Source organism: Microcaecilia unicolor, unplaced genomic scaffold (assembly GCF_901765095.1).
Source record: "Microcaecilia unicolor unplaced genomic scaffold, aMicUni1.1, whole genome shotgun sequence".
Taxonomy (NCBI): domain Eukaryota; kingdom Metazoa; phylum Chordata; class Amphibia; order Gymnophiona; family Siphonopidae; genus Microcaecilia; species Microcaecilia unicolor.
In genome coordinates this window covers 126,131-140,187 of record NW_021963234.1, presented here as the reverse complement: position 1 = coordinate 140,187, position 14,057 = coordinate 126,131, and the positions used below count along the sequence as shown (strand labels likewise).

The 14,057-nt window shown below is 42.2% G+C and overlaps 1 protein-coding gene across 3 annotated transcripts in view; it reads left to right on the top strand.

The window, feature by feature from the left end:
- Positions 1-9,191: 9,191 nt before the first annotated feature.
- LOC115459096 (AMP deaminase 3-like) overlaps positions 9,192-14,057 on the top strand; it is a 99,147-nt gene continuing 94,281 nt past the window's right edge. For 2 of the 3 annotated variants that reach the window (XM_030188960.1, XM_030188962.1), the window contains exon 1: positions 9,994-10,198. In XM_030188960.1, the coding sequence (XP_030044820.1) occupies positions 10,177-10,198 (22 nt within the window). In that variant the 5' untranslated portion in view covers positions 9,994-10,176. Of the gene's footprint in view, positions 9,315-9,993; positions 10,199-14,057 lie in introns of those variants that run through there. The other variant, XM_030188961.1, reaches the window with a different exon arrangement.

Here is a 14,057-nt window from a genome sequence, read left to right as displayed (position 1 = left end):
GGACAGGAAATACCACAGTACCGGAATGTAACTCACCTTGAGCTACCACTGAAAAAGGTGTGAGCAAAATCCAAATAAATAACCATGCCCCTTTTGAACTGCACACATTAGAATTTAGGCACAGTTCAATACAGAATACGAGTTGTGTGTGTAAATTCTAATTATTGCCAGTTAGTGCTCATTATTGCTTGTTAGGTGCTATCATCAGCTCTGATTAGCTTGTTAAGCCAATTACGTTATTTATTTATTTATTTGTTGCATTTGTATCCCACATTTTCCCACCTCTTTGCAGGCTCAATGTGGCTTACAATACATCATTAATGGTGGAAATACATAAGAAAATATACATTTAGTATTACAGGAGGATCTTGGGTAACATGATATTGATAGAACATGATAGTAGTTTAACAAGCAAATATTGTAAGACAGTTCTAGATATATGTATAGGAGTTCACATTTGTTGATCTTTGTGGTATGCCTTGTTAAAGAGATGGGTCTTCAGTAGTTTGCGGAAGTTAGTTCATAGGTTGTTTTTAAGTTGCGCGGCGGCAGCGCATTCCAGAATTGTGTGCTCAGGTAGGAAAAGGTTGACACATGCGTTCGTTTGTATTTTAGACCTTTACAGTTGGGGAAGTGAAGATCAAGGAATGTGCGGGATGATTTTTTAGCATTCCTGGGTGCTAAGTCTATCAGGTCTGACATATCGGCTGGGGCGTCTCCGTGAATGATTTTGTGAACTAGGGTGCATATTTTGAATGTGATGCGTTCTTTAAATGGGAGCCAGTGTAGCTTTTCACATAGGGGTTTGGCACTTTCATATTTTGTTTTACCGAATATTAGTCTAGCTGCGGTGTTCTGAGCTGTCTGAAGTTTCTTGATTATTTGTTCTTTGCAACCAGCGTAGAGTGCGTTGCAGTAGACTAGATGACTGAGTACCATTGATTGTACCAGGCTGCGGAAAACGGTCCTTGGGAAGAAAGGTCTTACTCTTTTTAATTTCCACATTGAATGGAACATCTTCTTGGTTGTGTTTTTCGCATGACTCTTGAGTGTTAGGTGTCGATCAATAGTAAGTCCAAGAATTTTTAGGGTGTCCAAAATTGGAAGATTCAATTTTGGTGGTTTAATGGTGGTGAATTTGTTCGTGTTATGTTGCAAGGTAAGTATTAGGCATTGGGTTTTTTCTGCATTAAGTTTCAGCTGAAATGCATCCGCCCAAGTATGCATGATATGTAGGTTTTGGTTGATATCATTGGAAATTTCCTTTAGATCTTGATTAAATGGGATGTAGATCGTTATGTCGTCTGCGTATATGTATGGGTTAAGGTTTTGGTTTTGGTTTGATAGTAGTTTAGCTAAGGGTATCATCATTAAGTTGAATAAGGTCGGTGAGAGGGGGGATCCCTGTGGAACTCACATTCAGGTATCCATGTAGCTGATGTAGTCGAATTAGATGTCACTTGGTATGATCGTGTGGTTAGGAACCCCTTGAACCAATTGAGAACGTTGCCTCCAATTCCGTAGTACTCGAGGATATGTAGTAGTATCCCATGATCAACTATATCGAAGGCGCTGGACATATCAAATTGTAGAAGTAGTATGTTCTTGCCAGTTGCGATCATTTGTTTAAATGTATTCATGAGAGTTACTAGTACCGTTTTCGTACTATGATTAGACCGGAATCCTAACTGGGAATCGTGTAGTATTGAAAATTTGTTTAAATAGTTTGTGAGTTGTTTGGTTACCATCCCTTCTGTTAGTTTGGTTATTAAGGGAATGGATGCTACCTGGCATGTAGTTGGTTAGTTCACTAGCACTCTTCTTCGCGTCTTTGGTAGGGGTGGTGAGTAGAATGTTTTCCTTTTCTGCTTCTGGGAAGAGTCCAATTTGTAAACATATAGTTCACTTGATTCGTGAGGTCTGTTATAATGTTGAGGGGCAGATGTCATAAGGTTGCTTGGGCATATGTCTAATTTGCAATGAGATTTGGTGAATCTTTTGAGCGTATGGAGATGAGATCCTCTGATAATATCTCGAAGTTGGTCCAGGTTCTGTCTGCTGGGTATACATCAGGGTCTGGATCTAGACAATCAAGGAGTTTGGTGTAATCCGGTGTACTGACTGGTATTTTAAGTCGCAGTTGTACGATTTTCTCATTGAAGTATCTCACGAGATTGTCTGCTCCTGGTGTATCTTTGCCGTTGGTTGTGATTGGTGTGGTATCTAGTAGTTTATTCACGAGTTGAAGAGTTTATGTGTGTCTTTGTATTTTGGTCCAATTTCAGTTTTATAAAATAATCTTTTAGTTTGTTTTATGGTATATTTATATTTTCTTTGAAGTTGTTTCCAGGCATTGAGTGTGGGATCATCTTTCTTTTTATTCCACGCACGTTCTAACCTTCTAACTTGTGTTTTAAGTTTTTTCAGTTCTTCATTGAACCATGGTGTTGAGTTCTTCCTGTGTGAGGTTGTGGTTTGAGTTGGGGCAATGTGTCTAATACTGATCTGCATCTATTGTCCCATTCTAGGAGGAATGGTTTGTATCTGCCTTTATTGTCCATCCATTGTGGTAGATCTGTTGCCAGAATTTTACCAGGTCAATTTTTCCTCTCGTGGTGTAGGTTTTGTGTTCTTGTTTATTAATTGTGTCTTTCGTTCACCATTGGAGGGAGATGTATGCTTTATAGTGGTCTGACCACGGTGCGGGTGTCCATCTTGTATCTGTTAGTATAAGGTTTGAGTTTGGTTCGAATTTGTGTGTGATAATGTCTAGTGTGTGTCCTTTAGTGTGAGTTGGTTGTGTGTTTGGTGCGTGAAGATCCCATAGTTGTAGGAACTCTTTGCATTCTTGGGTACTTGTTGAGGTAAGATCTTCAAGGTGCAGGTTTATATCTCCTATTATGATAAGGTTTGAGGTGGAGACACATGTGTTTGAAATAAAGTCCATAAGGTGTGTTTGGGAATCTTTCCAGTTGCCTGGTGGTCTGTAGAGTAGGACTGCGTTTAGGTGTTCCTGCAAGTTTGGGTGATTGATTCTTACCGAGGTGATTTCAAGTTGTGGTAGAATGGATTCCGCTGTGGTTGTGATGTGTGTTGTTATGGAATACGCTTAGATTTCAGCTCTGAACACTAGGTGCGCTATATAGAATCCGGCAGTTAATGCCTGAAGGCTCCTGCAAGCCAGCTCATAGATCTTCTGCAGCATCTTCAGCTTCAGTAAGCCCTGGGAGAACAAATTCCAGTCCAGAAATTCAACCAAGAACCATCCACACTGACACACATTGCACTTACCATCTGAGCCACCAGGTCATCCCATTCAAATACTTTCTACTGAAGTGGGGGCCTGGAGCTCTGCTGCTGTATACAATTAACATAGTAACATAGTAGATGACGGCAGAAAAAGACCTGCATGGTCCATCCAGTCTGCCCAACAAGATAAACTCATATGTGTATACCTTACCTTGATTTGTACCTGCCTTTTTCAGGGCACAGACCGTACAAGTCTGCCCAGCAGTATTTCCTGCCTCCCAACCACCAGTCCCGCCTCCCATCACTGGCTCTGGCACAGACCGTATAAGTCTGCCCTCCACTATCCTCGCCTCCCAACCACCAACCTCTCTTCCCCCACCTGCTCCGCCACCCAATTTTGGCTAAGCTTCTGAGGATCCATTCCTACTGCATAGGATTCCTTTATGCATATCCCACGCATGTTTGAATTCCGTTAGCGTTTTCATCTCCACCACCTCCTGCGGGAGGGCATTCCAAGCATCCACCACCCTCTCCGTGAAAAAATACTTCCTGACATCTTTTTTGAGTGAGTCACAGCTTTTCTGATATGATTGGAAAGGAAGTGACAGAGCATGTCAATGGAAGGAAGATATGTCTGATAGACCAAAGCATTTTAAAGAGCTGATGGGTTACTTGGTTGAACTTTTCTCCCATAGCAAAATACGTGGCACTCAATTACACCTATTAAAACAGTTCTTCAAGGTCTCAAATAAAGAGAGGGAATGGGAAATACAGAATGAGAAATAAGTATATCAGTGTTAAGATTCCAGTTGTCAAACAAATGAAAACCTGTAAAAGATTTATGTTACGTTATTGGTGATTATCTCAGTAAAGGGCAAAGGGGGTAAAGGGTTACTGCCTTTCTGTTGTATGTAGGGAATACATTTCTGTTTTTCTATTGTAGCAATTAAAGTGTTTCGAAACAAATACATAAAAAAATATAAAGATATAAATTGGGGATATGGGTGGTAGAGGTAAACAGTTGCTTTCTGAAAACGTTTTTCTTTCCCCCTGGGATTTCTATGGAGTCCCAAACCGCTGGCTAATTACTGAAATTCCTGTGCAATTACTGTCTTCTTCCAGTAATATTCAAATGTTAGAAAGTGTTGATTATGACTTTAACATGTTATATCCTGCTGGAAACTCCTTTCCATACTGCAAATAAATAGCACTGATCCATGGAAAGCTGTGAGCTAAATTTAGCATCTGATCTTCTCTGGGCTATGTAATTCTCGGCCTGTGCACTCATTGGTCTGGACTGTGAAATCTGTTTTGAATTTGCTCGAGCAAGACCGATGGTTTCTCTCTTTGGATCTTCGCCAGCCAGCCAGCCAGAATATGTATTTCACCAGTTCACCAACTTGTTCCAGTAAAGCATTCTTTAATTAGATATAAGAAGATTTCCCCATTTTTATACCAATTCCTGATGTGGATAAAGATATTGTATTTTACTCAAATGCAGGTTCTGCTTTTGCTTTAATGGACCCATTATAGATTAAATGATCCATTAGTTTGCTTTGCTCTGCAGGAAAGGCAAATCAATAATATAAACATATTAAAAACCATTTGAATACATCAACCTAACATGTCCTTTCTGGAGAAGGTGTGTAGAGATCCTAGGCAGGATGTTACGCTTCTGTAATTTGGCATTCTGTGATTTTAAAGTGATGTAAAACAAGTTCAGACCTCACAGGATGTCTTACAACACACTGAGATTTCTAGAGGTCTTCTGCAAATGACATGCAATCGAACTACAGGGTTTGAACTCAATATTTAATTTTTTTAGGGGTCCTTTTACTAAGCTGCAGTAAGCACTAATGTGTGCATACTGTGGGGTGTGCTCAGATGTCCTGTGATAATTTTTGCATGTGCACATGCATGCGGTAACAATAGCCTTGGCACATGGGAATGACATGTGTAAGCAGTGGCGGCCCTACCATTAGGTCAACTGAGGCAGGGGCCTCAGGCGGCACACTTCTGAGGTGGCATCACCTCTGCTCTTCCTTCTCCAACTCCCTTCCTCAAACTTACCTTTTCTTTCCTTGTTTTTTAAAAGGCAGTGGCGACAGTAGCAGCAGCAATTCCCAAAGGCTGCCCTGCTGCCGGTCCTGGCCCGTTCTCTCTACTGTGGCCTGCCTCTCTGATGTAACTTCCTGTTTCCATCAGGGCTGTGCCAACACGGTAAGCGAGGTAAGCACGGCAGGAAGGCGCCGTCCTCTGGGGGGCGCCCCGCCGCACCATGCTTACCTTGCCCTCCCGCTCCCATGTCCCAACTGCCCGCCTCTTCTCCCTCCAACAAGATCCCTTTTAAATTTACCTCCATCCGGCAGCGAAGGTGCAGCGTCAGTGAAGGAGGCGGCGCTCCCGACGTCTTCCCTTTGCTCAGTGTTCCGCCTTCTTCTGACGTCAAGGCGGGACATTGAGCGAAGGGAAGACTAGTAGAGACGTCGGGAGCGCCGCCTCCTTCACTGACACTGCACCTTTGCTGCCGGACGGAGGTAAATTTAAAAGGGATCTTGGGGGGGGAGAAGAGGGCGGGCAGTTGGGACATGGGAGCGGGAGGGCAGGGGAGAGAGGAGCATGGATGGGAGGGCAGCGATCATTTCACGGGGGGAGGGGGCACATGCGCGCCAACTGTTCATCTGCGGGGGGGGGGGGCGCCAACTGATCTTCTGCAGGGGGGCGCCACAGACCCTTGGCATGGCCCTGGTTTCCATGGAGGTGGGCTGCAATTGAGATAAGGGGCCAGGACTGGTGGCAGGGCAGCTATGGGAATTGCTGCTGCCACCTTGTAATGGAAGTGAATTTTAAAGATTGTTTTTCAGCTCTGTCTTGACTGACCAGTGCAGTAGGGGTATGTATTGTTGATTAGAAGTAATTCTGTTTAAAAATGATTGTTTAACTTTGATTGTGTTGGAGTTGGAGAACATGTGACCACGTTCCCACAGTATGGCTTGTTTACCTAGACAGAGAAGCATTCTGTAATTTTCCCTAGCTCTGAACATGAGTTCTGAGCCTAATAAAAAGGGGAGTTTCTTTCAGTGAAATCGGGAGCTCATCTGTGAGTAACGTATGTACTGCGCAGAGGATCTGTTCCTGGTCTAAAAAGCTCCTGGCTTTCGCTGTAACGCCCCCCCTCCAGCTGATGATGAGCCTGGATGATGTAAGGACCAGTGATGTTGTATGTATGTATGTATTATTGCTTCTTTTCCCGGTCTAAGAACTCTTAGCATTACTTAGATGTAGAGACCAGTGATGTAATGATTGTTTATATATAGCTAATCATTGTGTTTATATAGCTAATCATTGTATATACCTTAATCAATGTAGACTTTAGCTCCTCTAATAAAGGTTTCATTTATCTAATACGAATCCAAAAGAATCCACAATAATTACTGAGTAGTCTGTGTCAGTGAAGCAGGCTGTAAAATTCATAGCAGTACACACCTCCACCTTTTCAAAAACAAGAAAAGAAAAGGGAAATTAAGGGAAGAGGGTTGGGGAAGGAAGGGGGGAGATGTCAGATGTGGCGGGAGGGGGTGGCAGTGGAGGAGCCGGAGTGGCAGCTCATTCCTTGCCTCAGGCATCAGATTGTCTTGGGCTGCTCCTGTGCGTAAGCATACACTAAGGCCACTTTTTATTGTAGCTTAGCAAAAGGGCCCCTTAGTAAGCATCCAGAGTATGCAAAAATTACATGAAGGAACTTTGCATGGAGACATAACATGCAGAACATCTATACGAAACACGATTTGTTTTCTTTGAGACCAATATGGTGGATTTAGTAAAAGACCCCTGTAAAAAGATTTATATCCTTCAGATTTATTTATTTATTCTCTTTATATTTTGCATACCAAACTATGCAGATAATAACAAAACATATATAATATACAATCAAGTACATGGTGACAAAACAAAGCAATAATTACCAAACATAAGGCATTCAGGTAACATGCATCTGATATGTTTTTCCATTTGTTAGGTCTCGATTTGTATCTGTGGAAATTATATAATTCCCTTATGTTGGATGGTGCTGGTCTATTTTTAATTCTTGGTTTGATCCTTTTTGATATCAATTGAATTGAGGGTGTTGATTAAATGTATTTAAATGAATAAAGTTATAACCTGCTGTTCTAATTTAAAGCAGGCTTATGGGATATGCGCATATTGGTTTTGATCCCATCTGCTGCTTTTTGTGATTTTGGACAAGTCATTTAGGTGTGTTATTGGATGTGCACTAACAATTAGTGCACTAATAAGGGACCTGTTTACTAAGCTGCGCTGTAGGCGCACTAACTTTTTAGCTCACATTAATGATAGAGACACCCATTATATTCCTATGGGTGTCTCTAGCTTTAGTGCACACTAAAAAGTTATCGTGCCTATAGTGCAGCTTAGTAAACAGGGCCCTAAATGCTGCACAGTCCATTGTATACCTATGGGCTGCGTGTCATTTAATGCACACTAATTTGTTAGCATGTGCTAAATCCGTTAGCGCACCTTAGTAAAAAAAAAAATCCTTAACCCTCCATTGCCTCAGATACAACATTAAATTGTAAGCTCTCCAGGGACAGGGAAATACCTACTGTATCTGAATGTAATTCACATTGAGCTACTACTGAAAAAGGTGTTAGCAAAATCCAAATGTAGACAGATAATTTTTGGGTGTTCTATCCACAGCAAATTTTCAGGACATGTCAGCAGTGACACGAAGATTCTGGCAGGGGTCCCCTCCCCTCCCCCCATTCACACATACACTCACATCATGGATGAATGTACATACAATCTAGATGGCTCCATTTCAGGGTGAAAATTCTTGTTTAAACTCATCTTTTGGGGCAGGAGGGTAGGATGAAGCAGGGCGTAGCCACGGGTGGGCCTAGGCCCACCCAGTTTGGGTTCAGGCCCACCCAGCAGCGGAGCGGAGGGAGCAGGCAGCGCTGATCCTGCATCTGCCTCCTTCTCTCTGACAGCAGCGCTTCCCAGACGCTGCCTACCGCCGCCACGATCTACCTCCTCCCTCTGTCTCACTCTCAACAGCAGCGGTAGCGTCGTGATTCAAACACGCTGCCTCCTGCTTCTAACCCGGAAGCGTCTCCTCTGCAGAGGGGATGGAGGGGAGGGAAGAGCGAGGAAGGAGATGAGATGAGGGAAAAGGAAGAGAGGAGAAAATTGCACATGGATGAAGAAAATAGGCAGAAGCTGGATCCACTGGACAGTCAAGTCTGCGGAGGACCCAGAGCAAGAAATGAAGAAGAAAGGCGGAAAGTAAAGAAATAAATGGAAAGGAAGCCCTGGAAACGGAGTAAAGAGGACAGATAGCAGCAGAATCAGATACTGGGCCAGTATGATCAGAAAAACAAAGTCACCAGACAGCAAAGGTAGAAAAAAAAAATCATTTTATTTTCATTATAATGATTGGAACATGTCCACTTTGAGAATCAGGTGCTCAACATTAAAAGTTTATATTTATTTACTTATTTATGGCATTTTATCCCACATTAAACATGAATTAGATTGGAACCTGGGATCATTTAATGTTTTTTTTCCTGGAGAGAGTAATGCATTGCCTCCCCCACCCCCCAGGCTCTCTCCCCCGGTATAGCCAGCTCTGCAATTTTGAGGGGAGGTGCACAGGTGGATGGGGGAGGGGGGCGCAGAGGTGAACAGGGGAGAGAGCCTGTTGTTAAACATTTACCAGCACACCACTGTCTAGTGCCCACCCATCCAACCTGTTGGCCCACCCAAAAATTGACTTCTGGCTACGCCACTGGAAGAGTCAGATACTTCTGCCAAGGGTTACTGTATCTGTGTAAGATGTATAGGATAATGCGCGTCATTTCCAGCAGAGGGACTGACCGGAGGCCGGAAAAGAGAACTTTTCTGTTGCGATTCCAGGTCTGAGTTTTCGCAGGTAACCCAGCCTGGCAGGGGAAACGCTGTCCTACCTGCAGACTGCACACTTGGGCTACTTTCCAGGGAGAAACTACACAAGATTATTCCTATCTGATCAGCCAAAGAATACACAGGTAACCCCGTAGAGATCATAAATAATCCTAGGGGAAATTTAATGTGTGAAAGTCACTGACATGCATGATCTAACATTTTATCTGGATTTCTTGAATTACAGATTTTAAATGAGTTGGGGGGGGGGGGTTAAGGGGATAGGAAAGCAGGGGTGCTTGGTCTGTTCTGCGATAGGCTGCCGCTTTGAGCTGGATCAGGGCTTGAACTTACTTCTTCTCCCTAACTTCCTCCCGTGCCCCCTGCCCAGACTCCAGCACGGCCTGGCACGCGCAGACTCGTTTGGGGAGGTCAAAAGAACCCCCCGAGCCCTTCCAGCCGTGGGATCTAGAAAGTTACATTACACAGCTAACAAGTTCCCTCGTCACGTGCTCGAAAGGTGCCATTGAAAAGGAGCAGGTGGCATCACTTTCGCTGTGGCGCGAGGCTGCATTAGCAGACACGGATAAAGCTGCAAAGACGCGCTGCCGGGAGGGGGAGGGGGAGGTCAGGCAGCCAACCAGCTATTTGCTCTAAAGATACTTTCTTTCCTTGGAAATAATTTCAATCGCTCACTAAATCCTTCCTCTCTACCTTCCACGGTTGTACAGTTGTTGCTCTTCCGGGTTTTTTTTTTTTAATTGGATGATGAGTTGTTCCACATTAAGACGAGTATGATGAAAACTCGACCAGGCAGCGGTACGCGTAAGATCGGCGTCCTGAAATAGAAAAGGGGTGCGGTATAAGAAAACCTCCGAGCCGAGTTTCCAGGCTGTCAGTAGGAGGAAGGATCTATTCTGAGCAGACAGAGAGACAGAGGATCCCATTCTACTTGTTAAACGGGACTTCGGCGTATTTCCTCCTGGCCCCTTCTTCCATAGCAGAGCCATGGCTTTAACTGGGGCTCTAGGTAAGGACAGAGTCGGTTGCAGATCTTAGCTTCTCTATGCCGTTGCTGCATTGCTCCTGCAGTCAGAGTCTGAGAAAAGACCTTGCAGTCCCCCTTGCTAATATAGCCTGAAGCGGGCGTTAAACACCAGATGCGGCAGTAGCAAAAATACAGCAATACTGCTTTCAGTTTAGACACATCTTTAAATAAGGAAAAATGGTCCATCGATAGAAGAAATACATACAATGGTGAAGCTGAAAGATAAATATCTTCTCAGTCTTTTGCCATCTAAACTGCTTTTATTCTAGCTCGATAGAAGCGAGTGTAGTTTTCTGCTTGTAATTTACTTTAGGCTATGCGCTGTCCTTTTGAAATGTGCATTCAATTTATTATTATTATTATTATTTTTATTATTATGCTTTAAGGCCAGCACGGGGGCTCCGGAGCAGTGTGGCAGATTATCATACTGTCTGCATAGGCTTGGCTCCAGGGCTAGGGCTCTGCGTCTCGGGATGGTCTGGGGGGGGGGGGGGGGGGGGGAGGGGGGGGGGGGGGGGGGGCTCAGTCATTGTACAGCAGCGACTGTACTTCCATTAATGCAGCCTTCTAGAAGGAGCCCCGGTGCTGCGATGACCGAGCTCAAATGCTTTAAGCCAGCCCTGACAGTCCGAAGAGTCGTCAACATTTGCATTGCTTCTGAAGAAACATCAGAATGTTACTGAACGGTGCTCTTTCTCCCTCATTCATAATTATGCCTTCAGATTGATTTATCAATGAAACTGTAATAAAAATGTTGCTAGGTAGGTGAGGAACTTGCTTTGGCTATCTGTAACAAAAATGTGTTTATGCAAAAGGACGCCTGACGATTTATGGAAAGAGATGCTTTAAAGTGTTTTCATACCTAGTCCCAGTGTGTGCTGAGCAATGTTGTGCGGCTGGAACAGTTGTTTTGCACCTTGCCACTGAGGAATGCTGACACACTGCAGACTCTCTGCAGATCAATGGCTGAGCCATTCAGAAAGATGTCAAGCCTCAGAGAGGGCTGTTATATCTGGTATCATCATATGATACTGTTGATCAAAAAGACAAGCAAGAGCCTAAAATGTCAAAACTCCAATGAAAATATAACCTATTTAAGAAAATTGCTTATTCATAATCATTATTTATACAATTTATGTTCCATCTTTTTGGAATAGATACAAATCTACTAAAGGTAAATAAATTTTCTGAGCACTAGGTGAGATCATTAGATACCTCTATCCAAAACATCAGTATTGCGTGGCAACGTCTAATCCCCAGCAAACTTGCAGAAATATGATCCATAGAAAGATGACAGCTTCTAGCAGCTCTATTTATTCCAGCAGTGATGTTTTCCTTCTTATCTATATTGTCTGAAAATAGCTTGTATTATCTTTCCAACTATTTCTGATGGTGTTTCTAAAGATAGACATTATGGGTACAAAGGGTGTATCTGACTTGAACAGTTTGGGAAATAAGTCAACATTCCCTAGCATCCAGCTACTCCTGGGGTAGACACATCATATACTGCAGCTGTCCCCAGCCTTGCTTTAGGAAGACAAAATTGCATTTAACAGAGACTAGAAGCCTCCTTTTTCCCCAGACTGCTTCACCTTATACTGCTTTAGAAATAATTTAGTCGGTTCCCACCATAATTTGCAATAAACTGTTCTTTTTTTTAATTTATTCTTCTCAGATCTTACAACCAAGTAAAACTTGTACAGTAAAGTAAAGCTATCCAGTAATTCAGAATAGGAAGTTCTATACAAAAGCAAAATAGAAATATTAGATAGTTAAACTCAAGTCCACTATTTGCAGATTCAAGATTACATAAGTGGACATATTTTATAGGGGGGAAAATTAATTATGTAAATAAATTAAACCTGACTAATTACGGAATGCCTTATTACATTTTAGAGCAAATGACAGTATTAATTAGCCCCCGTGAGTCTTTTGGCAACTAAAAAGTCAGTAAGATGAGAAGGCTCAAAAAACACATATTTAACTGATTGGTAACGGATTACACATTTACACAGATAGCAAATAGCACAAATCTGAAGAACCCCTGGTTTAAGCAATAGAAACTGGTGTCTTTTCTCTCTTGACACATCTGGAAAAACTTGAATTTTAAATCCCATAAAGATCTTATCCTTATTTTTAAAGAACATTTTCATCAACCAGTCTTTATCTGGAGCCATGGCAACCATTGCCAACAAGGTTGATTCAACTGCTGAAACATCTAAAGGGACATCACTTTGTTTTTAAGTCAATTGACCTTCCACCGGTTTACTCAGAAGATAGTATGTTTGAGAGAAAGGCGGAAGTTCCTCTGACACTGGAAAAATTTCTTTGATATATCTTCTGAGCAGAAGTAATAGAAAAAAAATGCTAGGGAAATTTAAGAAACGTGGATTATTATTTCTCAAGGAATTTTCAAAAGTTTCAGCTTTTCTCCTCAAATTCAGTACATTCTTAATCACGGTTGTATCAAGTTCTTTCAACAGTTTCCAGTCTCTGTTTAAGAGATTGCATTTCTTGCTCCATTATCTGAATCTAGGGGCACAAAGCCTTACCCAGATTTACAATTAGAGCCCATAGATTATCAAGGGTAAGTTCAGTCAGTTTCTCAGTCAGAAAAGTAGGAAAAAGTGAAGTCTATACCTGTTGAACTGGTAAAGCAAGAGCACTCAGGTCACCAACTGTAGTCAAAGAATCTCCCGCAGGGCCAGACGATCCCACAGTAGCTGTTTGGGAGTTCAGAGAAGCTGAAATCCCCCTGTCCTCCACTGGATGTAATTGTGCCTCATGTTGTTCCGACACTGCTGCACTTCCTGGCTGCAGAGGGTAAGACACTGTCAACGGAGAACTAGCACTCTGTGGTTGGGGCTCAGAGTAACATCTAGCCCTAGCATCACACTGGGGTCTTTACTCACAACGGTCGTAGCAAGCGGGCTGCTCTCTGACCTCATTGGCACACTAGTTTTCTGCAGAAACGAATCCAAAACACCAGTCGTCGGCATGGGAGGTTGACAAGAGGCAACAGTGGCAGCCGGCCTACCCCTATGCTTCGGCATCCTGAGGAAAACAGTCACAAGAAGTGGCAGAGTTTCCACTGACGTCAGGTTCATAATGCCATCTTGGATCCTCCCTGCAATAAACTATTCTAAAAGAGAACTTTAGAATTAAATTCCAAATATCAAAACTTGAGATCTTTATTCATTTTACTTTCAAGATAATGAAAATATTATACTTTTCTTAATATTTTTGTCCTTGAAAAAAATAAATAATGACCATCAGTCACTCTAGGCAGTTGCATAGGACTGCAAATTCTGCAGTCAAAGCAAAAAGATTCTGATATTTGTGCAACATCTATGTTTGTTTGTTTCATTAAACTTTATATACCGCTTAACTTTTTCAGAACAAAGTGGTTTACAAACGTATAGACATAAAAATACAAATAAAACAATTAAAAGAGCTCCATTAATGAACAGAAAAGCCTCAAACATTCATATCAAGAGTCATTTATTTCCTCATTCAAATTCTTTAGAAAATGTTTATACTCTGCAGAACTGTTAATATACCCTAATATCCAGCTCAACCTCAAAAGCCTGTTTGAAGTTTTTAGCAGAATCTTAAACATTTTAAAATTTACCTCTGCATGAATAGTGTGTGGCAAATTATTCCACAAAGGTCCTAGATCATGTTGAGGTCCATTTGGTCCGTTTAAATTGAGATATAACCATTCTCTTGTCTTGTTTATGCCTGCTCTGTTTTGATTTAGTTGAAGTTTCTGCTGGTTTATGTCTAGTATTTTATAAAGGCACACAAACCAGAGTCAGGACTAACTTAGGGGCCCTTTTAC